The sequence below is a fragment of the Enhydra lutris genome, unplaced genomic scaffold (assembly GCF_002288905.1).
Source record: "Enhydra lutris kenyoni isolate GAN:26980312 unplaced genomic scaffold, ASM228890v2 scaffoldscaffold27, whole genome shotgun sequence".
In the NCBI taxonomy this organism is placed as follows: Eukaryota; Metazoa; Chordata; class Mammalia; order Carnivora; family Mustelidae; genus Enhydra; species Enhydra lutris.
In genome coordinates this window covers 14,100,041-14,127,785 of record NW_019154111.1, presented here as the reverse complement: position 1 = coordinate 14,127,785, position 27,745 = coordinate 14,100,041, and the positions used below count along the sequence as shown (strand labels likewise).

General features: G+C 51.0%; 2 protein-coding genes across 2 annotated transcripts in view; one reads left to right on the top strand and one right to left on the bottom strand.

Moving 5' to 3' along the window:
* Positions 1-27,745, top strand: part of LOC111152030 (staphylococcal nuclease and tudor domain containing 1) — a 413,353-nt gene that overhangs the window by 337,946 nt on the left and 47,662 nt on the right. The window lies entirely within an intron of this gene.
* LOC111152031 (leucine rich repeat containing 4) lies at positions 10,571-14,418 on the bottom strand. The gene is made up of 2 exons (XM_022510306.1): positions 14,311-14,418; positions 10,571-14,121 (listed from the first exon to the last, which is right to left on the bottom strand). The coding sequence occupies exon 2, from the start codon at positions 14,019-14,021 to the stop codon at positions 12,069-12,071; it is 1,953 nt and encodes a 650-aa protein (XP_022366014.1). The 5' UTR covers positions 14,022-14,121; positions 14,311-14,418; the 3' UTR covers positions 10,571-12,068.

Here is a 27,745-nt window from a genome sequence, read left to right as displayed (position 1 = left end):
GAGTTACCTGCTTTTATCTCCATAGTTCGAGGCCGGGCATTTGGTGAGTGCCCTCTGTCCCAGTGAGCATGGAGCCACTTGGGTGGAATGGAATTAAGGGGGACCTTACTCCACTACAGATGTCATGGCTCCTACAGCCTAGGCATGGGGTCTACTCTCTTCTGTCCCACTGGGCATGTAAGGAAGAAAGATCCTTGGGCATAGCCCAGTACCAAGGAACCTTTTTGTTTCTCTGAAGCCACATGATCAAGGTCACCAAGCTGGTCAATTTCCTGTTCTTCACGACTGGCCCTGACCTCCTGGGCTGCCTTATAGCATTATACCTTGCTATCTCTTCCTGCTACAATTATTGCTTAACCTCTTAATTAGAAAACATACTCTTTTGGAATCATTGTCTTCTCTTTTGACAACATTTTTTTTTTCTTTGACGACACTTTAATGACCTGCCTGCTTTTGATTTTGATCCATAAATTCTAGTCAGTTAAAACTGCTGGGCTGAGAGTGACTCATGGGCACAGTCCAGTTTCTTGAGTTGGGTCCCAAGGACCCAAACTGACAGGATTTGCCATAACTCTCAGAGTAACCATTAGATTTGTAGCCAGAAACCTGTGGTGGATCCACTGCCAAACCCATCCCCAATTACACAAAGAGAACAGCCCTGGAACTTCTTGGCACAGGTCAGGACAGAAGAGCTCCAGCAGGGAGCCACCTTCCCCATCCTGCAGGCCCCTAAGAGCACCTTCAGAGGCTTGGAGATTGGGAGTGGGAGGCTCTGCCCGCCCGCCCCCCCCCGCCCCCGCCGTCTTCTGCCCTCTGGACTCACCGTGCCCCTGCCTGCCTTTAAGCCTGCCTCGGCTCCCAGAGCTGCCCATGCTGCTCGCATCACCCCGGGGGAGCGGGGGGTGGGGGGCCTCTGTTCAGTGCCAGGATGCCCGGACCTGAGAGGGTGCGTGAGAATAACTGCTCAGTGCCCAGATGTTTCCTGTTGTCTCCGGCTCCAGGTGTTACATTCGCTAAAATTTTAGGCATGAGAGTGGCTCTGTACTCTCAGGGGACAAGTGGGGAAGGATTCCCCAGCTCACATTTCTGGGGTCTTTTTTTTTTGTTTCTTTTTTAAGATTTTATTTATTTATTGGACAGAGAGAGAGATCACAAGTAGGCAGAGCACAAGTAGGGGTAGGGTGAGCTGGAGCAGGGAGCCTGATGTGGGGCTTGATCCCAGGATACTGAGATCATGACCTGAGCTGAAGGCAGAGGCTTAACCCACTGAACCACCCAGGCACCCCACATTTCTGGGGTCTTACTTCCAAATGGACAACCCCATTAGCTGGCTCTTAGTGGCTCCTTCTCTCCACTTCACACCTGGTACCGCCTCAGGCCATTTCTTGCCAGCAGAGGGAAGCCCGAGGTCTGGCAGCAGCACTACTCAGGGCAAAGTCTTTACCCTTGTCGTACTTTGTAAACCAGAGTAGCGAGGCCTCCCTTCCAGACCAGAAACGACACGGAATCGCTTTGTGGGGTGGATGTGTACAGCACAGGTAGCGTTCGTGTGTTGATTTCCACATATTAAGTGGTTCAAGTTGCTGCTGAACTTCTTGCCTCCGTGTGACCATCAGGCTCTGCATCGACCATGGCATCCGTGCAGGGACGGGGGAAAGACAGCTGTGCAGCTCTCCTCCAGCCCCTGAACGCAGCTCCCTGTGCTCCACGGCCCTGCTGGCGGGTGGCTGCTGAAGCAGCACTCAGGAGAATCACCAGGGAGACCCCTCCATCTCCTGCCAAGCTCAACAAACCCTGCCCTTGCTCTCCTCTGAATCACACCTCTCTGTGGCTTCACTCCTCCTTCCCCAGCTCCGCACAGGGCGCCGCCTGACGGGAAAGGCCTGGGTGTCAGCGGGAGAGGCATTTGAGGAGAAATGAACTAATGTCGGAAGGGGGAGTGCCGCTCAGTCATCTTTTAAGTAGAAAGGAAAAGGTCATCAGAGCCGGATGGGGCCCGGGCTGGATTGTTGTTGACACGGCCTGGCTGCGGCAGAGGGGCCACCACCGTGCACTGCCAACCCCGTCCAGCTGCTGGTGGCCCGGGCACAAAGCAACGCATGCTCTGTGTCCACAGATGGGTCTGCATGTCAGCGTGAGCCTGTGTTTAGCCCTTGCTTAGGAAGGGCAGCCCATGACATAGTAATTTAATTAAATTTGCCTCCCTCCATGGCCCACATATTTGCAGAGGTTTGGGGGGAGATGAATCTGGCTGAGGAGCGTTACCCTGCCGCTCTGGCCCTGCCCCAGAGCCGAGCCACGGTACCATAAAGGGCCTCGCCGTCCTGAATCCGGCACAGGGCGTCTGTCTGTGCTGCAGGCTCTCTGGCCGGGCCGCCTGCTGGCACATCTGGCAAGGCAGCCTCTGGAAGCATTCTGTCTCTATCACAAGGAAGCCACCAGGGGCAAAATAAGGGGGCTCCCCCCACCCCTACTCAAGACCTGCTGGCAGCAGCCTCAGCAAAAACCAGAGCCACAGAATGAGCTTCTACACTGATCTCAGTGTTGAAGGGAGAGGGTGGAATGGGAGGACCCCAGCCCTTCAGCGGACACCGCAGCCTTAGTCGCAACTGTCACCCCCATTTCAGTGGTGACCCACATTCCTGTGCTTCTATCCTGGAAAAGACCCACATTTAGGGGTCCGAAATTGATTCCAGTGAACCGATCACCATGTTCCCATCTCAGATGCCCATCAGTTCTTGTCCACTGCATCCGAGCTCAACCCATACCCATAGTCCACACCCCGGAGCCTTCCCCCTGCCTCCCAGCCAGCCAGTGCTTGTCTCGTGTGGAGTTCCTCACTCCTCAGGAGGCACCTAAGCTTCCACTTTCTCTTGTCAGAGTGCCTGCCCATTTCATCTTCTCACTAACCTCTAGCCTCCCGCTCAGCCTTTTATATCCTAGGTCAGCAATGCCGTGCCCACTGGAGAAGAGCATTCTTTCTCCTTATCCTCGCCCCCACCAAGAGCACGTCTTCCTGGCTGGCTAATCTCTCCTGTGTAACAACAGCAGCACCTCCGAGAGAAAGGGAATTTCTCTGGCACAGTTTGTCTCAACACCAGCAGAACACAGGCTGTTGCTTAGGAGTGGGAATCATTAGAGTCAGGCCATTATTGGAGGGGACCAGTCTCTAGGGGAGCTAGCAGAAATTACCACTCCTTAATAGATGAAAACTCATTTGCTGGAAGCCCCCGCCCTCCTCTTTATTTCTCTGCATTCTCCACCTCCCTTCTCTTCCCAGCTTTGAAGTAAAAAAGAGAGGTAATGCTATCCCATCCAAGATGGCAAATTTCTGCTAAATTAACTTGGTTAAAAGATCCTTGGTTGAAAGCGGCTGTTCTTTTAGAATGTTTCTGCAGGGACTTGGCTTGAAACCATCATGAAGGAGACAGATTCTAATTAAATGTATGTGATAAAATTATAGCCAGGACCACTCCATTTCCCAAGAGAGGATTTGTTGAGGTGGTTGGGAAGAGGAGACAGTTACTAGCTTCCTAGACCATGTTTCAGAGAAGGTCTTGGAGTCAGCCTGGGCTCTGAGCCTTCCCTGCAAGGGTCCCCTTGTTTACACAGTACCAGGGAAGGTGAGAGACGTGGAAGCAGGACTCCAGACTTCTCTGCTTCTCTAGTGGTCATCTTCACCTTGAACAGACCTCTAACCTGATACAGCTTCTATATGCCTTCCCTGCACAGGGATACACATTCTTTACCTTGTAGCTCTCTGCTCTTGTAGGAGAATGGGGGGTAGGCGGCATAAAGCAGCAAATGCTCCTTTTAATTTATTACCTGTTTGGGCTGCCATCAAAACTCACACACCTTGGAACATTTGTGGTGCAAGAGAAAGGAAAAGTTGCCTCATTTCTCAGCTCTAGTTGTGTGAATGAAGTCACGAGTGGGCACCATGTCAGAGCGTTAAGCACAGAGAACTGGCGTAAAAGGCCTTCCCCTTATCTTCCTCCTCTCCCTGGAAACAAACTGTAAGGGATTGCACCAAATTGCAAACTCTGGGGGACACTAATCACTTTGTAGTTTCTGTAAATGGCGCCCCCTGGATTTGTCATTCACCATGGCCCTGATGGTGTTCAGTAGTACTGCTGGGTTGAGAACCCAAAGCCCAGAGATCTGGTCTCTGCATCACCAGCTATGTGACACCTGAGCAAGTCACATCTCTCTGGCCTTCATTTTCCTCGTAAATAAGTTTTCTGAATTAACTTGGAAATTAAATTCCCTCTCTGTCTCCACATCCCTGAATTTTGAAGCTATAAACCATCATTCTGTCCTCAGTGTCTTGCCATCCCAAGGTTGACCAGCCTTGATAAGACACCCATGATGTGGAGGTGGCCTCCGCTGGCATGATAGCACTGGTCAGAGCAGATGTGGGCTTCAGACAGGAAGGTGGCAGAGGGGGCTAAAGAAAGGGAAAGCTACCCTGCAGGCCCAGCAGGCTGGAATAAGAAAGGCATGGCTTAGGCCAGGTCCCCACTCTGCTTGTTTTCGTACTTGTCTATGGCTTCAGAACCTTCTGACACACATGCACATGGTACACCCAGGAGGTGCAGTCACTTCCCTCACCAGAGTAACGAAGTGAAACGCAAACATGCTTTGAGATCTCTCAGTCTGGCCAGGTATCTCCAAGCTTCCCTCCCCGTTTCTAATTAAAACTTTTTCTTCTCTTTCCCTGCTTCCTTTAGCAGTGTCTTTCTTGGCCCTCCCTCCTTTCTTACTCCAGACTTTCCCAATTCATCCCAATTCATCCCCTTAAAGAGATGAATTGGAAGAATATGCTGTCATGTCAGAAGGAAGCCATTGTCAATTCACACAGGCAAAGCTAATAGGATAAAGTATTATCCGACTTCCTTTAAGTCCAGAAATTAAGTCTTCTTGCAATGGTAATAGATTAGAACTTGTAACCACTGCAGCCGGTAGGCTGCAGGAACCGGCTGTTAGTATATGAGGCCTCAGCTCCATTTCAGGGCCTGTGCTGGGCCTTTTGTAAGGGACGCACTGAGCATTCCTGCAAACGCTGCTGTACTCTCTGTGCCGGGACCCGCCTCTGGAGAGCTGCCTGTAACTCACTCAGTTCATTTACAGGGCGGAATCTGAGTGGGAGAAGCTGTCTGATTGGTCTTAACAAACCCGGATGAGTAGGTAGGTGAAGGGAAGAAACCAGGGCCTTTAAGACTCTAGGAAGAAGTAGCCGGAGGCCCGGAAACCAAACTTTGCACAGAGAACAGTTACTATGTGAAAGCTCTTCTCAGTCATCCTTGCTGACTCATTGAGCAGGTAGAGTGACTTATCTAGTGACTAAACCAGTACCAGCGCAGACATAGGGAAACCAGAGGTGAGATCTTAAAGGAATTTTAAGAGACTAGATGAAGGACTTGCCTTGGAAGAGGAAACCACATGAGAACTATTGGAAGAAGAGTCATCAGTCTTCTAGAATGGAAGGATCTTGTAAAAATGTCCTAGGTCCTGTCGTGGCAGATGATTGTACTCAGATGGGGATTATGGAGGGACACCCCCAATAGAACAGTTACTCGAGGGCACTACTTATTAGTGGGATTATAAGGTGGATGGGTATTAAAGAAGCGAGTGGATTAGTGACTGTTCCTTTGTGATTTAGTGATCAGAACTTTCATAATTGTTCTAGTACTATTCCTGGGTACACAATGAATGACCATGAAGGTACCTCAGTACTACTTCACTCCATCTAGCCCCACACTGGGCGTTAGAGCAGCCTCCCAGCTCAATGGTTCCCTACTGCAGGGTCAAAAATCTTCACGGGATAAGTTAAGGAAGACACTGTCTTCTCAAATGCTAACACTCTTTGACAAGAGAGTTGCTCCCAGGGATATCCCCCACAGGCCTTGGCCTAATCTCTCTGACTCACTGCCAGGGTCCATGTGCACTGAACTCACAGTCATCACCATTTTTATGGGAAAACACAATTTATATAATACCCTCCCTCTGGAGTAATACTCCTTTTGTGGATAAACAGTGACTTGCACCAACCTCTTCTGTGAAGAGAAGAGAGGGACTAGATTCAGAGCAGACCCCTTATTGAGGCTGTCAGGGTCAGGATTAGATTACAGGCCTAAGGGCTGGCTTGCTTCCCCCAAGCAGGGGACAGCCTGCAGGATAGAGAACAGGACTGTTGTGGGTAGGTGGTTTGGCCCAAGTACTGACAGCAGAGCTGGCATGTACCAGAGGATAAAACCTGTGATCATCCTAAACTCTAATTCTAGCCACTCATTAGGAAATCAAAATGTATTCTCTCTTAGGCTTCTCTTGGAGAGTTGATCTCCCTGCATTTCTTCTCTGTTCCATGCCATGAATTTCACACTTAACAGTCCTCCCCCATCTGGGGTCCAGCCAGCCTCTTGCTAGCTAGGACAGGAATCTCCCTGGCTTTCCTCCTTAACTGCATTGCAGACCCTTAGCCTGTGTAGCTGCCATAGAGCTCTGTTCTGTTCTCACTTGCTCAGGTTATGGTGCTTTTTTTTCTTTTCCTGTCTGTACTTTCTCCAAGCCTTCTAATTCTGTTCTGAAGCCCCAATAGCTCCTCTCTCTGCTGCCTTCTCCCTCCTAGTGCCTCGGCCCTCCTCTGCCCTTCATAAGGTATCCTGACCATGAAACAGGGAGAGGTGGAAAAGACTCTAGGAAGTTTATCCTCTCAGTAAAGGACCAAGGTTTCTGAGATAAATGTTTCCTGGCCAGCCCTCAGCTTGTGCATCATCAAGAACACACCTTTCCTTTCTTCCCAGCTTACTGCAAGAAAAGGTAATCTAGTCCTGGACTAAAAACAGTGCCTTGGGCCAGCTAGAGAGCTGGATTAGGGAACAGAGCACAAAGCGCTGTTTCCTGGGGAGAAAGGACAAACCATCTTTCCTACTGGGTCTGTGCTTATAGAGATAGTGCTGTCCCACTGTCCCTGACTTCTCGATAAGCATCCTTCCTTTCCGGAATAGCTCCATAAGCACGTTCTCTCTCTGGGAACAGATGAGGTTCTAGAATAGAGGTGGTGATTGAGGAGGGCTGGTCAGTTGGTCTATATCCTTATGTTTATCATCAAATAACTACCAACAATACAGCACTAAGTTACCATTCTGAATGTGATTTTATTTGTATAATTACAATTCTCACAACAACCTATGAAGTAGTGAAGTGTAGATACTATGATGTCCATTTTACATATGAATAAGCAGAGTATTTGTCCCAAGTCACACGGGTAGGAAGCGATGGAGCTGAGATTCAACCCAGGAATACCAGATCCAAAGTCTGTGCTTGTAAGCACTGTGCTGTGTTGCTTTGCAAATATGTATGTTTCACTGATCTGGTCCCTGAAGCATTTATCCCCTGCTCCAAGAAGCAGCTTACTTCATTTTAATTTAAAGCAAAGATGAAAACAACCTTAATCTACAGCACGAACCATTCTAACCCCCTCAGGGGTAATGGGTGCTTTCTGAATGATAGAGACCAGGAGAGGTGCTTTTGGGCCAAAAGCTGCCCTGCCGTTTAGCTGAGGCAGGATTTAGAAATGGCGTGAACAGTGCCTGCATTAGCCGATGGCATGGAGTGCTGAGTGCCAGCAGAGGAGATAAAATCAGACATATGTTTGGATATAAATGTTCTCTCTCTTTCTCTCTCTCTCTCTCTTTTTCTTTTTCTCTAATTTTAATCCCCTGCTGCTTTGTTGCAGTAAAATGTTGGGGCCTTAATTGTGGGCTCTGGACCCCTGAGGTAGTATCGCCTAGGCTGTGTGGGCTGTGTAAGTTCCCCTTAGCCCTCTCCTAGCCACTGTCCATCTCCACAGAAGGAAACCAAAGCTCTCCACCGCGAGTAGCATGGACTCTGGACCTCTTCCCCGCCACCAATGGGGATCATTTGACCAGGGACTCTACGACATTGTTCTACCCAGCACCCAGCAAGCCACTGGCCTCAATACCTGTTAAACAGCCACAAGAAAGCTAATGTCTCCAGGCCTTACAAACTATCCTGTCTGCTCTCCCTTCTCTGATAATAAGATGCGGCATAAGACCAAGGAGTGACAAAGGCCTAGAGGAGATGATGGGAGTAGCAGCCACAGCATGGCACTTACAGAGCTTGGGTGGGGTGGGTATTGTGGAGGAGAGGAGTTAAGGAGCTCCCCCCCACCCCGGTGCCCCTCTCCCCCCACCCCTGGTCTCATTGTTGAGCCAAATAGGCAGAAGGCATTCCACTATGGAGAACTTACTCTGATAGGTGCTTTAAGACCTCTGTCACTCCTCTACTCAGCCAAGCTTCCAAGGCTGAGGTTGGGAGAAGGCCAAGCTACCCTTCCCTTTGTGAACACCCTGCCTTATCTACGTCACCCTGTCTCTGGCAGCCATCTGCCGTTGAACCTCAGGATCGGAAGCTGTTCTGTGCAGTCCTGAGACTCGAACTCCTTAGTGAGCACATGTGGCCCTCGGGCCAGCTGTGGGGCGCCTGTGGTCAGAATTCTAGTCAGACCCGGGAGGCCAGTACAGCCAGTCCTGAAGGAGACTGAGCACCTCTAAGCAGAGTACACATCATTGTCTGTAGGGAGGTCGTCCCATTTCCATTGCGTATCAGCCAGGAAAGAAAAAGGTTCTTGAAGGCTCAGAAGAGCCTGAGTAAGGAAGGCCCATTTGCTTCGGGAGCCCAGAGATCTGGGTTTCAGTCCCACCTCTTCCACTAAAAGCAATGCGACCTTGGAGGTATCTTTCCATTTCTCTGGGGCTGTTTCCTTGACCAGACAGTGTAAAAAGGATTAGACTAAAAGATCTTTCACGACCCTTAAGGAATTCTGTAACTTCGTATAAGCAGCAGCAGTCTTTCCCTCTAATGTGTTGCTACAACTACTCCCCTGAAGAACTACCAACCCATGTCCCATTCTTAGGTGACAAACCCTGTAGCTTGGCCGCTGGGCCTGAGGATGAGTCACCAACACAGCATGAAAGCTATTGGTACTCATGGGACTCCTCTCTGAAAAGCTGTCCCAGGTGCCTGCTACAAAGGAGGACATACCCGACGTTACGGCATTGGAGGCTTGCTGCTCTAAATGCTGAAACGCTGCCCAAGTCGAGGAGTGGACCCAGTGGGGAAGGGAGCTACCCTTGCAAGCTCTAAGGAAGCTTATTCCCAGGATCCATATTCTTAGTCTCCCCCACCTTTCAGGTTCCTTCTAGAAAGCACTTCTCCCTCAGATTCCAAGATGGCAATATGCTCAGCCCCCAGGACACATGCGTTTGTTTTTACGACTCTTCCGCAGGAATGTTTTGGGACCATTTCTGTACCCCTGCCCTCAGATCTCTGGTTCAGCCACAGACACTTGATCATTCCAGAGCCACTGTATAATCCCAGACTATCCAAAAGGAGGGGCGGGAGGAAATCAGCCCCACACCCTCTGTTCCTGAAGCAGCTGCTTTCACCACACTTGCCCCTGAGCGTGTCCCCGGGAAGCTGCCCTAAACAGCCTGAGCTGCCTTGTGGCACTGGGCAAGGGATCTTTTCTCGACTTTCCAGCTGGTCCTGGCCAAGTCCCACCCTTTACTCTGCTACAGTTTTCCCCTTGTGTTGGGGGTGGGGTGGCAAAGGGGAGGCTGAGGGAAACGTTTATGTGGAGCCCAGAAATGTGAGTGGCAGTATCCAAACGTGCACCCTGCACGCATGCTGCCACACACCCCGGTACCCAGAAATTACACATACCTCTACCCAGGGGATGAAGAATTGGCCCTTTCTTAGCCAACTGCTGCAAAGTGCTGCCTGCCTCTCTGCCCGCTCAGTGCCAGAGAGCTCACACCCACTCAGTGCCGATTCCCTGCATCAGTATAAAAGCGCTGAAGAGACGCAGGGTCCCGGTTCATGCAGCTTCCCTGGACGTCATCACTTGGGAAGCGTCAGGAGACAGACACCCACCACCACCACCAAGACATGTTTGGCTATTTGGCACCCAGAGAACAGAAGGAACATTGCCTGTGGGAAATTTAAGCCAAACAGCATTAGCGCAGACCTCTTAAATCCAGGTCCCCCAGGGTCCCTGGGCAGAGCCGGTGCTGCCTGACCAGCAGCTTCTGCTGAGGTGGCATTTAACTTCTGGCCCGGTCCCAGGAGCTGAGGCTGACCCATTTCCCCTGCTTTTCCAGGGCATCAGGAATTTGGTTCTACCCCCAACAAAGCCAGGGACTAACACACTTAGCTGGTGGAAGGTGCACTAGAATCGGGGTGCTTTTATTTAAGCTAAGGAAAGATTGTTGACAGCTTTAGCATTTTTAACATTGCCTTCCCCTCCCACCTTACCTCTCCCCTCCCCTCCACTCCCCTCCCCTTGTTTTCTTTAAATAGAAATGACTTGGTTGATGCTGGTAAGAACCTATATGATCTTATTCAATTTAACCCTTTAGGGACATTGAATTAAAAATTGAACAATATTTATTAAAATACAAAAATACACTTTTCTCACATTACAATCAGTGTTCTTTTGTTGGCATTCCCCCCCACCCACCCATCCCACCCCTTTCAAATCTGAACCCTTTATTTCTTTTTAAAGCTAAAATAATAAATGAAAGAAGTTACAGCATTAAATGGACCAGAATAACAGAGATCTCTGCCTTCACCACCCACACCCACCCTTTCTCCTCCACCTCCTCCTGAGGTAAGGCCTGGGAGAGGGAAGCCTTCCCCCCATTGCGCTACGTTCAACAGGACTCCTCACAGAACTCGCTTCTTGTGTGCATGTGTATCACTCTTGTTTTAACTGTGGATTTCACATCTTTTTTGTGAACCATCCTGTTCTGTCAAGGCTTCGCTGTACTTTAAATGAGCCTGTGCCCTTTTTCTCTGTCCACTTATGTTCTGTCCCCACCCCATCACCACAACCAGTTGACATCAGCTGTAATAATCCCTAATGAATCAGCATTTAGAATAGTCACCAAATCACAAGCATGAGAAAAGCTTCCACTCCCCCAAGCTCCCCAGTCCCAGCCTCTCCTCCTTCTCCACCTTAAAACAAACAAAACCTTTATGAAAAATCATAAAATGCCATCATTGTCTACAATCATTTGTCAGATACTGGGAACAACAGGTGGACATGGCACAATGCTAATTTATGGCCTCCTGTGAATACATTCTCTCTGCTGCTGCTCTCCCCACCGCCCTCTGCTGCCGCACCCCCTTCAGGGGCCTCCTCCCTCTCAAGGGAAACCCTGAATAGACACATGTCCCCATAAAGAGTGGGTTAAACCCATCTGCAGGAATCTGGTGCAATGTGAAAGCATTTGACTGAGCTACGCCAGCTCCCTGCCTTCTCTGCTCCTTCCCGAGGCGCGCTGTCAGGCAGGGCACACGCGTGTCCCAGTGCACAAACCCAGGGGACTTGTGCACATGGACAGACGGGAAGACTGAGCCCCTTTAGGGAGTCATTTGAATTTTGGTGGTTTTCCTGTTTAAAACACAGTTACAGAGCTATCTTCCCCTCAGCTTCTGAAGAAAAAAAATTATTGCCTCTCAACATTTTGGCACAGTACAAATTCTTGGTGCTTTTTTTGAATTTTTAAAATAAGATAAATCTGCAAAGACAGCTCTCAGCTTAAGAAAGGTGTCTATAGAAAGGGGTAGTCCTGTATGCTATGAAGCATCTTCTAAAACATGGCAGCCTGCCCCCCACCCCTCAGCAGCCCGCGCCTCTTTAGGGATGTTTGTTTTAGCTTAGCTTAGCAGTTTCAGCCTCAGATCAGAAATCCCTTCTGGCATCATAGCAAGTTGACTTGCGGCTTCAGCCCCACAGCGTTCCCAAGAACCCCACTCCCCCTTTAAATAGAACTTACAAGTTAGAAAATAGTTTTGTTTTGATTTTTGTTTTTAAATTTTAATATAATGTTTCTTTTACCAGCCCATAGATTTAATATATAAGCATATACAAGAAAAAGTCTCTCCCCACTCTGTACAAAAGTTGCTGTCTCGTGTGTGTATGTGTGTGTGTTTGTGTGTGCATTCTATTGCATTTTATAAGTTTTTGGGGGGAGGGGGAGTCATATTTGAGTTTCCTGTACCTTGTCCTTGGTATGGGTCTGAATTATATAAGGTTCAGAGATTGTGGTGACTGTGGGGTGCAGAGAGTTCCCCAGGCTGTTTTCTGTCCAGTGGGCCCCATGTGCTGGTTTGTAGGTGTTGTAGTTAATATGGTCATGAATTGTGGGCAGCACTACTGCCCCCTCACCTGATACACTGGATGGAGCTGCTGTTGCCGCTGCAGACGCTGCCGCTGGGATGTCTTCATCCACCTGGATAATCTCAACTGTCCGGGCGGCTGTGACCGTACTCCTCTGCTGGTGCCGCTTGCGAAGTTTATAGAAGACAATCAACATGGCGGCAGCTAGCAGAGTCACTGCCACAAAGCAGCCAATGATGATCTTGGTGGTCTTCATGACTTCATCCAGGCTGGTCTGCATCTTATCATTGGTGTCTGTCGCGGGTACCTGCTTGGGCACACGGGTGGTCTGGATGAGCACCGTGGTAGAGGTGGTATACGCCGGCTGATAACCAGTGGACGTAGTAGGAACAGGCTTGTACTTGCGTGTTGTATCCTCAGGTGAGATCTCGGTGGTCTCCACTGTGACAGTGGTGAAGAAGCTGTAGTTGGAGGTGTTGAGCTCGGCCGTGCTCACGTTGAGGTAGGCCGAGGCGTTGGAGTTACCAGCCACGTTGGTCACCATGCATGTGTATACCCCAGTGTCTGAGAGCAGCACGTGGGAAAAGTTCAAGGTGCCGTCGTTGAGGACAGAGATCCTTGGGTGGCGGGAGGCGTGGCTGAGCACTGTCCCATTGGGCAGCAGCCACTTCACGGAGGACATGGGGGGAGTCCGACACTTAAGTTCCGCCATCCGACCCTCGGAGATGTTGAGGTCCCGCGGGGCATCCATGATGAAGGGGGCAGAGCACTGGAAGGAGGCCTGATCCACCTCCACCAGGTAGCGGCCCCGCATGTGCAAGGGAGCGTGACAGCGGCCACAGCAGGTAGAATTGGTGGGTATGTACTCCCGAAGCCACCAGGCTAGCCACAGAATGTCACAATCGCAGTTCCAAGGATTGTGGTGCAGGTGCAACTCCACCAGGTACCTCAGTGGGGTGAAGAGGTCATGGGGCAGAGAAGAGAGGTTATTGTGGGCCAAGTTGAGTTCCACAAGCGAGGCCAGCCCATCAAAAGCATTTCGCTCAATCAGGCTGACCTGTGAGTTCATGACCCACAGCTTCTTGAGGGAGCTTAGGCCATGGAAGGAGCCAGGCCTGATCTCAGGGAAGTGGTTGCCTGACATCTCCAGCTCTTCCAGCCCCACCAAGGGGGTGAGATTGGGCATATCTTTAATGTTGCACATGCCCAAGTTCAGGTACTTGAGGTTGAACAGTCCCTCAAAAGCGCCCTCGGAGATATACTCCAGCTTCTTGAGCTCCCCCAAGTCCAGGCGCATGAGGGAGGGCACCCGGTTGAAGGCATAAGAGGGGATGCTTTCTATGGGGTTGTTGCGAAGCCAGAGCTCCCGCAGCTTGGACAGGTACTCAAAGGCCCCACTGGGGATGACCGTCAGCCAGTTGTCGAACAGCTCCAGGGTGTTGAGGCTGGCCAGGCCGTTGAAGGCCCCCACCTCGATCTGCCGGATGGAGTTCCTGCCCAGCTGCAGGACCTCCAGGTGGTGGAGGTGGCGAAAGGTGTCGGCCTGGATCATCTGGATGTTGTTTTCCATGAGGTTGAGGTACCGGGTGTTGGAAGGGATACCCTGAGGGACCTCAGAGAGGCCCCGGCGGGTGCACACCACCTTGCTGAACTGGTTACTGCACGAGCAAACGGATGGGCAGTTCTGGGGCCCGGCGGAGGCGGCAGCGGCGATGGCTGCACACAGAATCCACACTTGCGCCGCGAGGTAGACTACGGGGAGCAGGACGGCATTCCAGGTGTGGTGCACAGTTACCTGCCACAAGAGCTTCATGGTGTGGCACGTTCATAATTCACCATCGCCTGGGATTTTGGCTCGGAAAGGAGAACCAGCCCTACCCCGGCTTAAATGAGCTAGGAGCTCCTCTTTCCATCTGGAGAAGGAGGTGGGGAGGGGGCGATTAGAGAGACGGAGCAGACCAGCGGGGGGCGCGGGGGGGGGATCATGCCCAACTAAAGCGTGGCCCCTGTCTCCAGCCTCCCCTCAAGGCAAACCCTCGGAACGCGGCGACTTTCTCTCCCCCGTGGCAACCATCCCCACCCAGTGAGTCGCTGTCACCTACCTCGGAAGGAAGGAATTGGCGTGGTGTCCTTAAGCGTTCTCCACGGGAGCCGGCCACGTCGTTGCCATTCTTACTTCTTAGTTTTAATTAACAAAAGGGGGAAGTCGAGGGGGTGGGGAGGGCAGAGGGGAGGGGTGGGGAGGGGAGGGGTGGGGGAGACAAAATGGCTTCTAGTAAATCCCGAGCAGGCTACGGCGGAGCGGCGGAGTTGAGGCGCGCCGGGGAGAGCCAAGGCCCGGCGGGCTATGCAGGTGCATGCCCCCGCCTCAGCCCAAGGAGCGGCGCCACCAGCGCTTCCCTGCTTTGTCCTTGGACCCTGGCACCGGCTTGCACCAGCCGCGGGGGATGCCGCTTCATCGCCGGAGCGTGCCTCCGGCGCCCCCAGCCCGCTCCCGCGGCTGCCGCCGGGCGGGGGTGAGGGAGCGCCCCGAAGCCTCCCAGGCCGCGCTCACTCGCTCGCTGCTGCTGCTGCCGCGCTGCCCCCACCCCCGCGCCTTGTGTCGGCGGCTCCCGGCCGGAGGCAGCTGGTGCAGTCGTTCGCTCGCGGTGCTGCGAGAGTTAAGAGGAGGTGTTCGAGGCTCCTTCGCCCTCCCCAGACACACACCCCCTTCTTTCCTCGCCTCTTCTCGGAAGGGTTAAAAAGAACCAAAACCGGGCTTAGTTTCCTAGTCCGCCGCGTGCCGGCGCGAGGAACAGCAGTTCGTCCAGCCCCCGCGGGTCAGCGGCGTGGAGGCAGTGCCGGGACCGGCTCCGCCGGCCGGAGAGCGCGCGGCGGCCGGGTCGCGCCCGTACCGCAGGCCCCTTCAGGGAGTCCGGGGGCGGGCGCGAGTCCGGCGGCGGCGGCGGCGGCGGCCTCAGCCCCCGGTGGCGCGCAACCGCCCGCCGCCGCCCGCCGCAGCCGGGCCCCCGGCGCGCCGCTGGCTCTGGCTTTGTGCGGAGGCAGCGAGTTCCGGGCTTTGGCTCGCGGCGCCTTCAGTGGCTGCGCCGCCCGCGGACTGCTGCAGCGGCCCGAGCGCTGGCGGCGGCGGCGGCGACGGCGGTGGCGTGAGCAGCGGGGGTCGCGGCTGCGGGGAACGCTCCGGAGCCCGAGAACATGGTCCGCGCTCGCTAGCGGCGGCGGCGGCGGCAGCAGCGGGGCCCCTGCGCTCGGCGCCCACCGTATCCTCCTCGCGCCGGGCTCGCGGTGTTGCAGGCAGCAGCCACGCAGACTGCTCTCTCATCCTTTTGTCCTTCAGTCAGAACGTGAATGTACTGCTGACGCATACTGTTCTGGGGAGAAGATTAGCGTGATGCAGTGCTCTTATGTATGAACACCGCTCCCCCTCCGCTGCCTGCCCTCGAGGGGTTAACGCCGGCGCCTTCCAGCGCCGCGCCGCGCAGCCCCGAGCTCCGCGCCTCCGTCCGACTCCCTCCCTCCCTCCCTCCCTCCCTTCCTTCCTTCCTTCCTTCCTTCCTCCCTTCCTTCCTCCTTCCTCTCTCTCCCCCACCCCCCACCCCCCTCCCCGGCGCTTCCTCCCCGCCCCCTCTAGACGAGCGGAGCGGAGCGGAGCGGAGCGGGCGAGCGAGCCGGAGTGAGCGTCAAGTGAGAGGCCGCGCGCAAGTCGCAGGCGTTCGCAGCTATTTTGGTCCAGCCGAGGGAGCCGCCGAGTGGCCGCTGATAGGCTGGAGCGGCGGGGCTGCGGCAAGAGAGACCGCGGCCGGTGCCCCGCCCCCGGGCGCCGGGCCCCCTCCGGCTCCGGACGCGGTGGGCTCAGGGGGCCGGGAAGCGGGCGGCGCAGCGGGGCTGCTGCAGTTGGCCGGCCTCCCGCCCGGACCGCGTCATTCTCACCCCCACCGACTGCTGACGGGGTGCCTGGCCGCGCGGCCCGGGCAGCATACGCGGAGTTCGGAGCTGCACGGTGGGGACGCGGGGGTGGCTGGGGACGCTTGGAGCCAGAGGACCGAGAGCCTGGGCTCCGCGGCCCGCCCCGTGCTAGTGCACGGGTGCCTCTTTGTCCTGCCCCTTCCCTTGCAAATTTCCTCACCCCTCCTCGGCTGTAACTTTGAAATGATAGTTTTCTTAATGAGGGTTGCAGGGAGGGCAGAAGGTGGAAGGAAATACTAAGTGCGAGGAACCCGGGCAATAACGACCTGGGACAGCACAGCAGCCGGCAGGAAGGATTGAGATGAACTCCGCGAAACCACGGGAGAACCCGTTCACTCACGGAGCCTCAGCCAACACTTCTCACTATTTTTACCTCGCAGTCCTGGGTCGCCCTTTCCCCTCCCCAAGCCGGGTGAATGGAGAGGGGTGGGTCTTAAAGCCTTCTACCCCAGGGCTTCACTGGCTCCTCTTTGTTGCTGGATCTCCCTGAGAAGAACTGCATAACAACCTGCTCCCACTTCTGGGGAAGAGACACCCTGGGGTATTGGACAGACCGGTGCAGGAGAGCAGGACTAGGTCAGCCTTTTCCCCCTGAAAAAGACTGCCCTTTTCTCTTGCCTGGTGGGGGTGGAGCCATCTGTGGCTAAGCCCTGGGAAAGCCCTAGAATATGGCATTGGGTTAGTATTGCTTCTTTGGGGGGGAGGGGGAGCTGCCTCCAGACTCTCCTCCCTTGTGCCCCGCCCCTCCACCTTGACAAGCTTGCTCCTTAGGTAAACCCCATCTCCTGCATGTGGGCTAATGCCAAATTATGAGGAGGTCGTGGATTTCCCAGCTCTCAGCATTCTACCGTGCCGGTATCTCAGGATTGTCTGCTGCCCAGTAACCTGGTTTAGGGAATATGCCCTTAAATATGCCAGGGAATTCTTGAATTCCTAGAAACAGATCTACTGAAAGCAAGCTAGATTCCCCATTGATTACCAAGACCTTTTGATCATGCATTTGCAGTAAAATAGTAACAACTTTAATAGTTAATATGTTGCCTAAAATTACACAGTAAGTGGCAGAGCCAAGATTTGAACCCTGGCAGGTACTGGATATGTAGAAACTTGGGCTTGGAGTAATTCTCCAGTTTGCTCCCAGTCGATGAGAATTTTGGTTTCACTTATCCACCTCAAAAGTCATTTACTAGGATGTTTATCTACTACTGCTCTCCACTATAGTAAGAATAGATGGTTGGATGGAGAGAGAGAGAGATCTTTCTGTACCCTTGTTTAATCTTTGTTTCTCCAGTGACGTAATTGCCATAGTTGCCTCCATTTTACAGGTGGAGGTCCTGATCTTGGGCAGGCAAATAATACACTCAAGGTCATACATCCACAAAACAACAGAGCCAGCATTTCAATCCAGTCCTCTAACCCTGAGCCCGGTGTTTTCATCACTAGCAGAAGTGTTGTGTCTACGTTGCAGAAAGTAAATGAAAGAAGAGGGGGTGGGGTGGCTGTATAAAAAAAAATTCAGTGAAGGGTATGTGAGAAATAGAACAGAGGGTGGGAGAGAAAGGGCTGAGAAAATACATCTTTCAATTTGTTTTACTCCGAGTGACTAGTCAAGAGAAAGAATGAGAGAAGTGGAGGTGAGTCAGACCCTGATACTAGGCTTCATCTGGGCTCTTTGGTGGCTCCTTTTGCTTTCTTGTAAAGCCCCATCTGTATATCATCAGCTTCAAGCAGGACCCTACCAGCTTGCAGACCAGGGAATGTAAATCCAGTCCTGACAGGGATCTGGGCAGGAGAATCAGAAGCCCACCGGTGAATGGTTCCCATCCTTTCCAAAGCTGGCATCGAGCTGGTAGGATGCCAGAGGGCGCCCGGGCCAGGGACTAATGGCACCCTGGAATATGACTCCCTTTACCTCCTCAGGCGAAAGAGGGGCTCTGCCCAGACTATTTCCTGCCAGTGCAGGCAAACTCAGACCCCATCTGTTCACTCTGGGCACTACAAATGAAAGGTGGTGGCCCCTTACTGTGTAGGTGGATGGAAGGGTGGGCTGCCTTGGGTCAAACCAGTACTTAGTAATGAGGTTGTCTCCCAGTAAATATTTGTGAGTGATGGATGACCATGAATATGCCCAAGCTTAGTGCAGCACATGGAGCTCTTGATGGGGCTGCTTTGCCCTCCTTAGGCCAGCTGAGCTGAGAGCATACCATAGAGGCTGTGGGCTAGACTGAGGCGGCTCTGGAACCATGGGGGCACACAGCCTCTTAACCGAGAGCAGCTCCGAAACCTCTAACCCTGTGACCTGAATGTCATCTGGCCATCATCCGTTGCTCTTGACAGCCCCAGGTTCTGATAGCTCCCTTGATTTGGAGTGATGCAACCTGGAAACAGAGAGAAGAGGAAGGCTTCAACTTTGAGACGAAGAGAAGGAAGAAACGCTGGGTTGAGAGTGTTGTCACTTGTGATTTCACACAGAGAGACTGCTGTGACAAAGCCAGAGAGAACTGAAGAAGCCAGCCACTGATGAGGCAAGGCTTTTGTCCGCAACTTGGTACCTGCCCTAAAGTTGGGATACCTGAGTTCTACTCTCCTTTCTGCCACTGTTACAGGTCTTAAAACAGCCCCAAACATTGGTTTCTTCATCTGAAGGAAATAGACTAGAATATTCCCACCAGCTCTCATAATCCCTGGTTCCCACCTCTTCTCAGATCCATAGATCTGTGAAGAAGGTTGATCCATTGGGATGATAGCCAAGACTTGGAAATGAGCCACACAGTGGAAGAGAGTGCTTCCTTTAGTTTAATCTAGAGATTACAGTGCCAGAGCAGAGTAGATCACACTTTATTTTCCCGGCTACTAAAAAGGCTGATAGATCACAGAATGTTAAAAGTTAAAGGTGTCTTGGAGATCATCTGGACTCGACCTCTCATTATTGTCATTAATAAAGTTCAGAGAAGCGTAGTGACTTGCCTAAAGCCACATGATTGACTAACATCAGAGTCTGTCATTTCTGAGCTCCATCTGTCAGTCGGATACATCCGACAGCGTATTAGCATTGAAGCCTGGGGCTTGAAGATATTTCCAAATGCCTGTCTTCTGTGGTCTTACATACAGGTTCTGTCATTATACTTTGTTGGACTGGGATCAAGATGGGTCTTTGATAGAACCAGTCTGCCATTCTGAGTGACTTTGGAATCCTAATAAGAAGAAAAAGAAATGGACCCCCAGGGAACTCACTCTAAGGGGACCCAGGACTACCTCACTCAGCCAGGGTAATTGGGCTCATGGTAAAGCCCAGAGCTAGACTACTCGGCACCCTGACATGCATCCCTGAGCCATTATCCCGAGCAGCCACTAGATGTCCACAATGCCTCATAGGGTTTGCCAGGAGTGAGCAATCCTCGGCAGGCTACTATCTTGGCCTCCCAATAGGCTTTTGGGTCCCTTATGATAGGTCCATCAGTAGAAGATCACAGATGCTCTGAAACTCTCGTTCCCATTTTCAGTACCGTTGGGCTGCCAAATCCTACTCAAGCACCTTTTCCATTTTTGTACTTTTTATTCTTCCATTTGAGCAAAGGAAGAAAATGGTTTCAGAAAACAGAAAGAAAGGAAGAGAAAAAATTGTATGGAAATTATCCTCCACAAATGAAAGAAAGACATCAGTTGATTGGTGAATTAGCAGCAACAGAACAGTATAAGAAACCATATGTATGGAAATGGTCACCTCTTACCCAGGGCAGTGAACACATCATGTGTGCCCGAGCCCCCTTGCGTTTGCATCTCTCCCTCTCCCCCATGTATGCAACTCCCCCTGCAGGGTGAGCAGGTCATGAAGTCTTTAGTGGATAAGGTCACCATTGCAAAATAATAGTAAATATTTGTTTTCTTGGCTGTGATCCTTTAGCAAAGCCGTGGCTGTGCTGTTACTGCACAAAGTCATAAAGGAAATGGATTTTAGTCCTTGAGCCCAATGAGTCAAGGTGACACAATTGTTCTAGAAGGACCCACTCTTCCACACGCCCTCAGAATCCACTGTTCTTTTCCCCCAAGAACTCTGGTCTTCAAGGAAGTCAGAAGGAAGTAGACAAAAAAACACTTTCTCAGCAGGTCCCATCCAGAGCAATTTGCAAAAACCTTGGCAAAGAAGAGACAAGATGCTTAATAAGAATGGCAGAAAAAACTAGAATGGAAGGGCCTTTCCCTCTCCTGAGGCTAGTTTCCTAGGGCTTACAGTTTCTTTGTGGGCTGCCAGGCCTGAGTGAAGGGAGAAACCTCCCAATGCCCCCCACGGTCTCCTCTTTTGGAATAGTCGGTTTGGTGCCCATTTTAGCCACAACCTCCTGTGTGTTCAAACACAACAGAGGTCCAGCCAGAAGCCTTAGAAATGTTCACCTCTGCGGGTGCACTGGCCCACTACAGGCTCTTGTATTCTGGCCTTCTCTTTAACTCCTTTTGTATGGCAGTAACAGTAATGATGTGAACAGCGGTTTTTACTTGGGAGTTCTTACACATGTAATCCTCACCGCTTTCATATGGTGGGTATCATTAGACTCCCCATTCTGCAGATGAATTTAAGCCGCTTTTTCAGGGTCACAGAACTAGTAAGTGACTGTGGTAGTTTCTTGAGGCTGTCATAACAAATTACCAAATATTTGGTGGCTTGAAACATCAGTAATGTATTATCTCACGGTTCTGGAGGCTAAAATCACAAAATCTGGCAAGGCCATGCTCCCTCCAAGGGCCCTAGGGGAGAATCTGTTCTTTGCCTCTTCCAGCTTCTGGTGACAGTCACATCCCTTGACTGTGGCTGCATCACTTCGATCTCTGCCTGTGTGGTCATGTTGACTCTTACTATTCTCTCTCTCTCTCTCTCTCTCTCTCTCTCTCTCTCTCTCTCTCTGCTTTGTGACTTATAAGGATACTTATCATTAGATTTAGAGCTGACCTGGGCAATCCAGGATGATCTCATCACAGGATCCTTAATTATATCTGCAAAGACCCTTTTTCCAAATAGGGTAATAGTCACAAATCTGGGGATTAGGATGTGGACGTATTTTTCTGGGGGTTCATTCAGCTTACGACAGTGACTGAGCCAGGTTTCAGTCTCAGATCTGTCCAGTGCCCACCTTCCAAACCACTGTGAGCTGCTGCTTAAGAGGCAGAGGAAGAGAAGGGTACATCTGACAACCTGTAGTGTGGCTCCCCCACACACCTGTGCTGGAGGAGTAGAGGGGCGCCACATGAGCTGGGTGGCCACAGGGAAGGGAGGGGGTCCCTTGGTCAGCTCCACAGTTAGGACAGAGCATCTGAGCCAAGTGGAGGGGGCAGGCCAACCAGACAGACTTAAGGCATGTGCGTCCTGTTGTTTACTTTATGCTTCTCCTGATTCCTTGTCTTGGTAATTTGCTCACTCTTTCTTTATCTGGCCTCTAGATTTTATCCCAAAGATCTTAGGACATTTAAGCATTTACCAGTAATACTAGAAGTACCTTTTGACATTACTACAAAATCTGGCTCATGTGTAACTGTCTCACATAAATGGTGAACATCCTGCTTGTTGAAGATTAAAAAGATGCCTTTAGGTCAGAGTCCAGTGGGTATGGGTGTGGGACTGGGAGTTATGCGTAGAATGGCTTTTCACGTATCACCACTGTAAAATTGATCCTTAGGTAGGGGTCCCTGCCTGCAGTTAACCTTTTCATGGACAGATTTGCCAGGTGTGTGTAAATGGGTTCACTTTTTGGTTGGGAGAAGCCCAAACAAGTTTTTCCCCCAAACTGATTCTTACAGGAGAGTTTGGAGCTTGAGAGAAAGAGGCGGGGTGTGTGTGTGCTTGCACGTGCGCTGGTGGGCATTGTAGTGGTGGTTATGACAGTATTCTGGAGTTAGACGCCTAGGTTCAAGTCCTGCTTCTGCCTCTTGCATACTGCATATGGCTCGAATTCTTCGTGTGTGAAGTAGGATTAGTAACTGTAGCTACTGTGTGCTATTACTGGACCAGAAGGAAGTAGGGGAGAACACAGTCTGTCTTAGCAGCTCTTATTTCCTCATATGGAAACTAGCGTAGAAATGAAATAATTTATCCCGAATCAATTATTGAGATAATCCTTTTTTCCTCTCCCCCTCACTCCCCAGACTTACCTGTTCTTGGTAGCATACCTAATTTAGACCTTTTAGTTCTACATTAACAATAAGAAGGTGGTTTTTGTTGTTCTTATCAATTAATTTTTTTTTTTAAGATCCTTCTTGACTTACAGGTCAGAAAGAGTGCTGATATACCCTTCTCCCAGCTTCCCCTAATGTAAACGTTCCTAGATGATCACAGAATGTTTCTTCAAAACTAAGAAATCTACCTACTAAAGACATCGCTTTTTACTCTTGCCCTCCACACTGTGTTCTCCACAGCCGCCCAAGTGCTCTGTGTGACATTCTATCAGAGTGTTACTGATTTGCTTAAAATGCTCCTGTGTCTTCCCTTCATAATGGAAATAATAACCAAACTGCTTACCGTGGACCACAGGCCCTAAGCCATCCTTGCCTTGCCTGCACCTTAACCCTCGTATTTGTATCATCTTCCTCATTTCCTATGCTTCAGCACTACTGTTCTTCCTTCTCTTAGGATACTCTAAGCGTGTTCTCCCCATTAGGGCCTTTGCTCTGCCCTCCCCCTGGAGTGTTCTTCCCCTACTCTTCAGGTGGTTGGCTTCTCCGGAACAGGTTCTCCGGAGAGACTTTCCATGACTGCCTTGTCTTAAAATAGTCCCAGCACTCACAGTCACATTATGCTAAGGGTTTTATTTTCTCGTTTTATTTTACCATTATCTGAAATGATCTTGTTTATCTGTTTGTTCGCTTATTTATTACACATCCCCATGAAAGCAGAGGCCCTTCCCATCTTGTGTCCAATACCTCGATCATAGTAGTGAATTATTTCAGAGGAAAGGGAAGGATTCTCAAGCCTATGTGAATAAGAGCTCAGGCCTCCCTAGCCATATATCAACAGCCCAAGCCCTGCTCTATAAATCTTTGCGAAGATAGGTGAAGAATCACCAGGGTTTGGTCTTGTTTTGTTTTATGTCGGGAAAATTGAGGAGTATCCTAGTGACCTTGAGGTTTCCCCAGTCCTCAATTTTTAGAATTCCTCACCCCTTGGTGACAGATTCATGGGTGAGAGTTGTGTGGAGTTAGAGAGGCTCATGCATTCTTGGCAGTTGCGCTGTGTTAGGCCTGGGCAGAAGAGTGAGGATGGGTGCACGGATACACTCGACTGTGTTCAGATACGCATGTGCCTGTCATTTTCAAATTTGCTAAAGTGCATTTTCTCCAAAGGGAGTGGGGGCTGTTGAGCCTGAAATAGGGAACACCAGGACAGTAAGATCAAATGCTTTGAAAGTGGCTGTGCCAACGCTTTTTGCTAATTAAAGAATGTTAGGACAATCACCACTAGCAGCAGTAAAGGGCGCCCCATTACCTCTCTTTATGGAGAGCTGGGTAAATTTAAAGGCAGCTATAAATATCCCACTGAGTGCCTGTGCTGTAGCACAGTCGGTGGGCATCCAGCTGGGCAATGAGAGGAGCCCAGAGCCTGTGTCCAGGGTCCTCATCTCTATTAGCTGTCAGTCCTCAAATTCTGCATGACTAAAGAACAAACAATTCCATCAACAAACTCTTAATTTAAAGCACTCAGGCGGAGATGATGCAAAAACAGCTGTGCTGTGAGCCTGACTGGGAGCCCAGGCCCCCTGGGTCCCTCTCCAGCTTTGTCGTTGATTTCCTTTCCCTTTTGCCTTGAGGGAACATGTTTCTTCACGTTGGGACTCCGTTTTCCCCAACTATGGGTGTGTCACAGAATTTTTTTTTTTTTTCAGTCCCTTGGCTTTGAGCTAACCTCCCGGGACTGTTCTAGGGCCCCTTACGGAGCAGCTCACTGCTCCAGGGGAAAACTTAGTTTAGAAAGTGTGGATGAGGTGAGAACATATTTTTTATGCTTACGCTGGGGAATTTCTGACTGAATTTAAGAAGTATGCTCAGGTTGGAACGTTCGCTGTTTCAGTCGGTTGAGTTTGGCTTGAAACCTGTTGTGTCCTTTCCAGCATTTTCTTCTTGAATCTCTTGTGTGGCCTCCAAGCCACTCTAATCCCCTTGGTTTATAGAACAGTGCCATTTGGGCACTGCCTCCTCTCTGGCATCCTCGATCTGCTGTTCAGTTTCTTTGTGGGTCAGCGTGTGTGGCCATCAAGCCGCCTCACACAACTGGTGCATTGTTTCCAGTTTCATACTGCTAGCTTCATCCATGGCTAGAGTTTTCCTAGTTCCAGTTGCTGTGGCCCGTAATGTGGGTTCATTTGATCCTATCTAAGGAGCTTCAGGGGTAGAATTGGAGGGACTCTAACAGAAATGTGGGCTTGAATTTAGTCTGTTAGTTGATATTGTGACTGACCATCCTCACTGTGCCACCCCCCGCCCCCATCCTTGAACAGAGGGACAGGCTCTTTACCCTTCGAAATGAAGGGGAGTGTAGCATTGGGAACACCAGGAGACCAGCCCGGAGCTCACACCACTGGCTTCCCCATGAGTCATCAAAGGACTGATGGGTAGATTGGCTGACACCCAGGTTCCTGGAGGCTGCTGCATCCTTTCTCATTGTGGTGTGAGCCTCTTCAGGAGTTCCATCTCCCCAGCCTCCAGCGTGTTCTTTGATCCATGTTTTTAAACGGGAGTTCTATCTGCAAATGCTTCCGGTGGGAATCACCTTTGTATCTAGAGGAATTTGGGGTGGATGCACATGGAATAAAGAAGCTAGCACTCTCCATTCCTCTAACAAATTTAGAGAGAATTAGAATTCCTCAGTTGGTTGGTTGGTCAGTTGGTCTGCTCATATTCTATTCTCTCTCTTTCTTTTACTGCCTCTCACACACAGTTGAATTTGGCCTGAACTGATAAATCTGTTTGTTTATACTCAAGGGTAACATGACTACCTTGAAACGGAAGCTCCTTTACCTCAGAATACCGCCCCCTGGCTATGAACCCTGCTTTCTCAGTTTTTGCCTCGCCTCCAGCAGGGAATGCTAAGCAGTATGCTCCGGGGGAGCCTGTCACGTTGGTCTACTTTACACTGTTTCTCTGAAGGACAGCAGACTGAAATGGCTGGGGTGCTAAAGCCCCAGCTTTTGTGGGGTGACAAGCTGGGGATCTGGAAGCCTTCTATCACAATATCTGGACACTGGCAGCCTGGCTGGGAGGAGTCCTCATTCTGGATCACTCTCTCTGTGACTAGGGCCAGTTTGTGTGGCAGCCCCGTGAGGCTGCTTGATTTGTATTCGGTGCACAAACCATGGGGGGAGGGGGAGTCTGTTAGGAGCCCTGCCAGCCAGTAACTCTGAAAGGATCCTTTGTGTAATTGAGCAGTCTCCCAGCTAGAGAAGGGCAGCCGCCCTACCCACCCCCACCTCCCCAGCCGGCCCCTCTGGCCTGGCAGCCTGGTGGTGCTTTGGAGCTGGCACCGCACCCTTGGGATCCCTCCTGGAGAGGAGGCCATCTTGGGGTTCCAGGGACATGGAGCAATTTCAGCTTCGTCCCTCCTGCCCTGGCTTCTGGCATTCTGCTCCCGAATGCCAGTCCATGGGATCTGTTGAAGGCCACGTGTGTGCACGCGAGACAGTAAGTGAAGGAGAGATGAATAGGAAAAGACCAAACAAGCAACCAGTTGGAGACATTCTGATTCTCTCTGGAAACCTCAGCTAGGACAGAGACTGTGTCCAGCACTGTGTTCGACTGCTCCACCCAGTTCTCGGGGGGCCGGACCCTCCGCTGACCTGAGCCTTTTCAGTTTCCTAACCACTTAAAGCAGTCTTTTGTTCCTATATCTGCAGGGGGACAGGAATAAGCTCCCCTGCTCCTGGGTACCTGGCAGCTGTAGGGGAAAATTCTTTGTCACCTTGAGACCAAGAGGCGCCCCCACTCTGATAGGCCAGGCCGAACTCTGGCCTTCAGCACCACCGCCCATAGCCTTAGCCCACTTTCAGAGCCGCCTGAGGAGTTGGCTCCCCGCCCACTCCTGTCTCGGCCTGAGTCTGTCCCTTTAAGAATGTTGTTTGTTATTAATGAGTTTTCTAAACACATAACCTTGACTCACTTGCTTAGGTGAACCAGCCCATTCTCATTAAATACTGTTTTCCAGGAAGAAGAAGAATTAAGTAGGTATTGAATTTTTCTAAAGCCTCACAAGTAAGCTAGAGCACAGTAGCGCTGGCGAGCAGGGCAGGAGAGAGGGGTGTCTTAGTCTCTGACCCCCTAAACATCTTCATGTTAAGCTGTACCTTTGATGGAGAAAGCCAAGAGACTGGCTGAATTTTGTCTCATGCGGACCATGTCAGAGGTGACTCCAGTTCTCCCTGTCCCCTCCTTTCAGCACTGCTGGCTTTCTCTGTCAGTGGCTCCTTTGTCAGGGCTAAAACCCCCTTTGTATGTCATTTGCCCAAACTATCTTCAATATTTTTTTTAAAGATTTTATTTATTTATTTGACAGAGAGATAAAGAGTACCAGCAGGCAGAGGAGCAGGCAGAGGAAGAAGCAGGCTGCCCGCTGAGCAAAGAGCCCAATGCAGGGCTCCATCCCAGGACCCCAGGATCATGACCTGAGCCGAAGGCAGCCGCTTAATGGACTCAGCCATCCAGGCGCCCCAGTCTTGAATATTTTGATCAAGGGCCTGATGTCCAGCTCTTCGGACAAAAATATGACCAAAAAATATGGTTGCCCATGATTTAGACTGTCCTAAATAACGTACTAAACATCGCAACACTTTGTAAGGAGTGTCCATTAAGTAGGACAGCGTCACCCGACAAATACTTTGCTATCATTAGAAACCTCTAGGAGGGGCTGTGGGCCTGAAAGGGACTGTGTGTGGGACCAAGAAGCTAGCAGAGCAGGGTGTCCTGCACTGGCCTGTACCTAGCCTCTCCCCAGGAACATTCTTTGGTCCCCAAGAGGAGCAGACATTGCCTCATTCAGGGACTCACCCGCAGACTCAGTGCCACTGTATCCAGATACTTGGAGGAGAAGAAAACCCAGAGAAATATGTCCATTCGGCTGAAGGAATGTTTTCCCCTAGACCCAGCTCCCATGCCTGGTGCTCTGCAGCCACACTTGAGCCAGTGAGCGGCCCCTGTGGTTTATGTGTTATTCATTTCTCTGCTCGGTGTGGTTGAGGAGCTTTGCAACCCTGATGTGTAGCACAGAAAGATTTATTCAGTCCCCATCCACAAAGGGACCGGGAGGCTTCTGAAGAAATGGGCTTTGTAGACAAACGCAGCCCTGCCTCGCTCATAGAGACCTTTGTCCTCACCCCTGTCCCCTCCCCAAGCAGGTCAGGGTAGCAGAAATTCTGAAACAAGTAACATGAAAGCTGGTGGCCAAGGAATTTTCTGCATGGCCCCATGTATAGGCAGCATGCTTTTTATTTATTTTTTTCAAGATTTTTATTTATTTATTTGACAGAGAGATACAGAGAGCACAAGTAGACAGAGCATCAGGCAGCAGGAGAGGGAGAAGCAGGCTCTCCATGGAGCAGG

What these genes read in the sequence shown, in the direction of transcription:
- LOC111152031 (XM_022510306.1), bottom strand. Translation starts at nt 14,021, where the DNA reads ATGAAGCTCTTGTGGCAGGTAACTGTGCACCACACCTGGAATGCCGTC.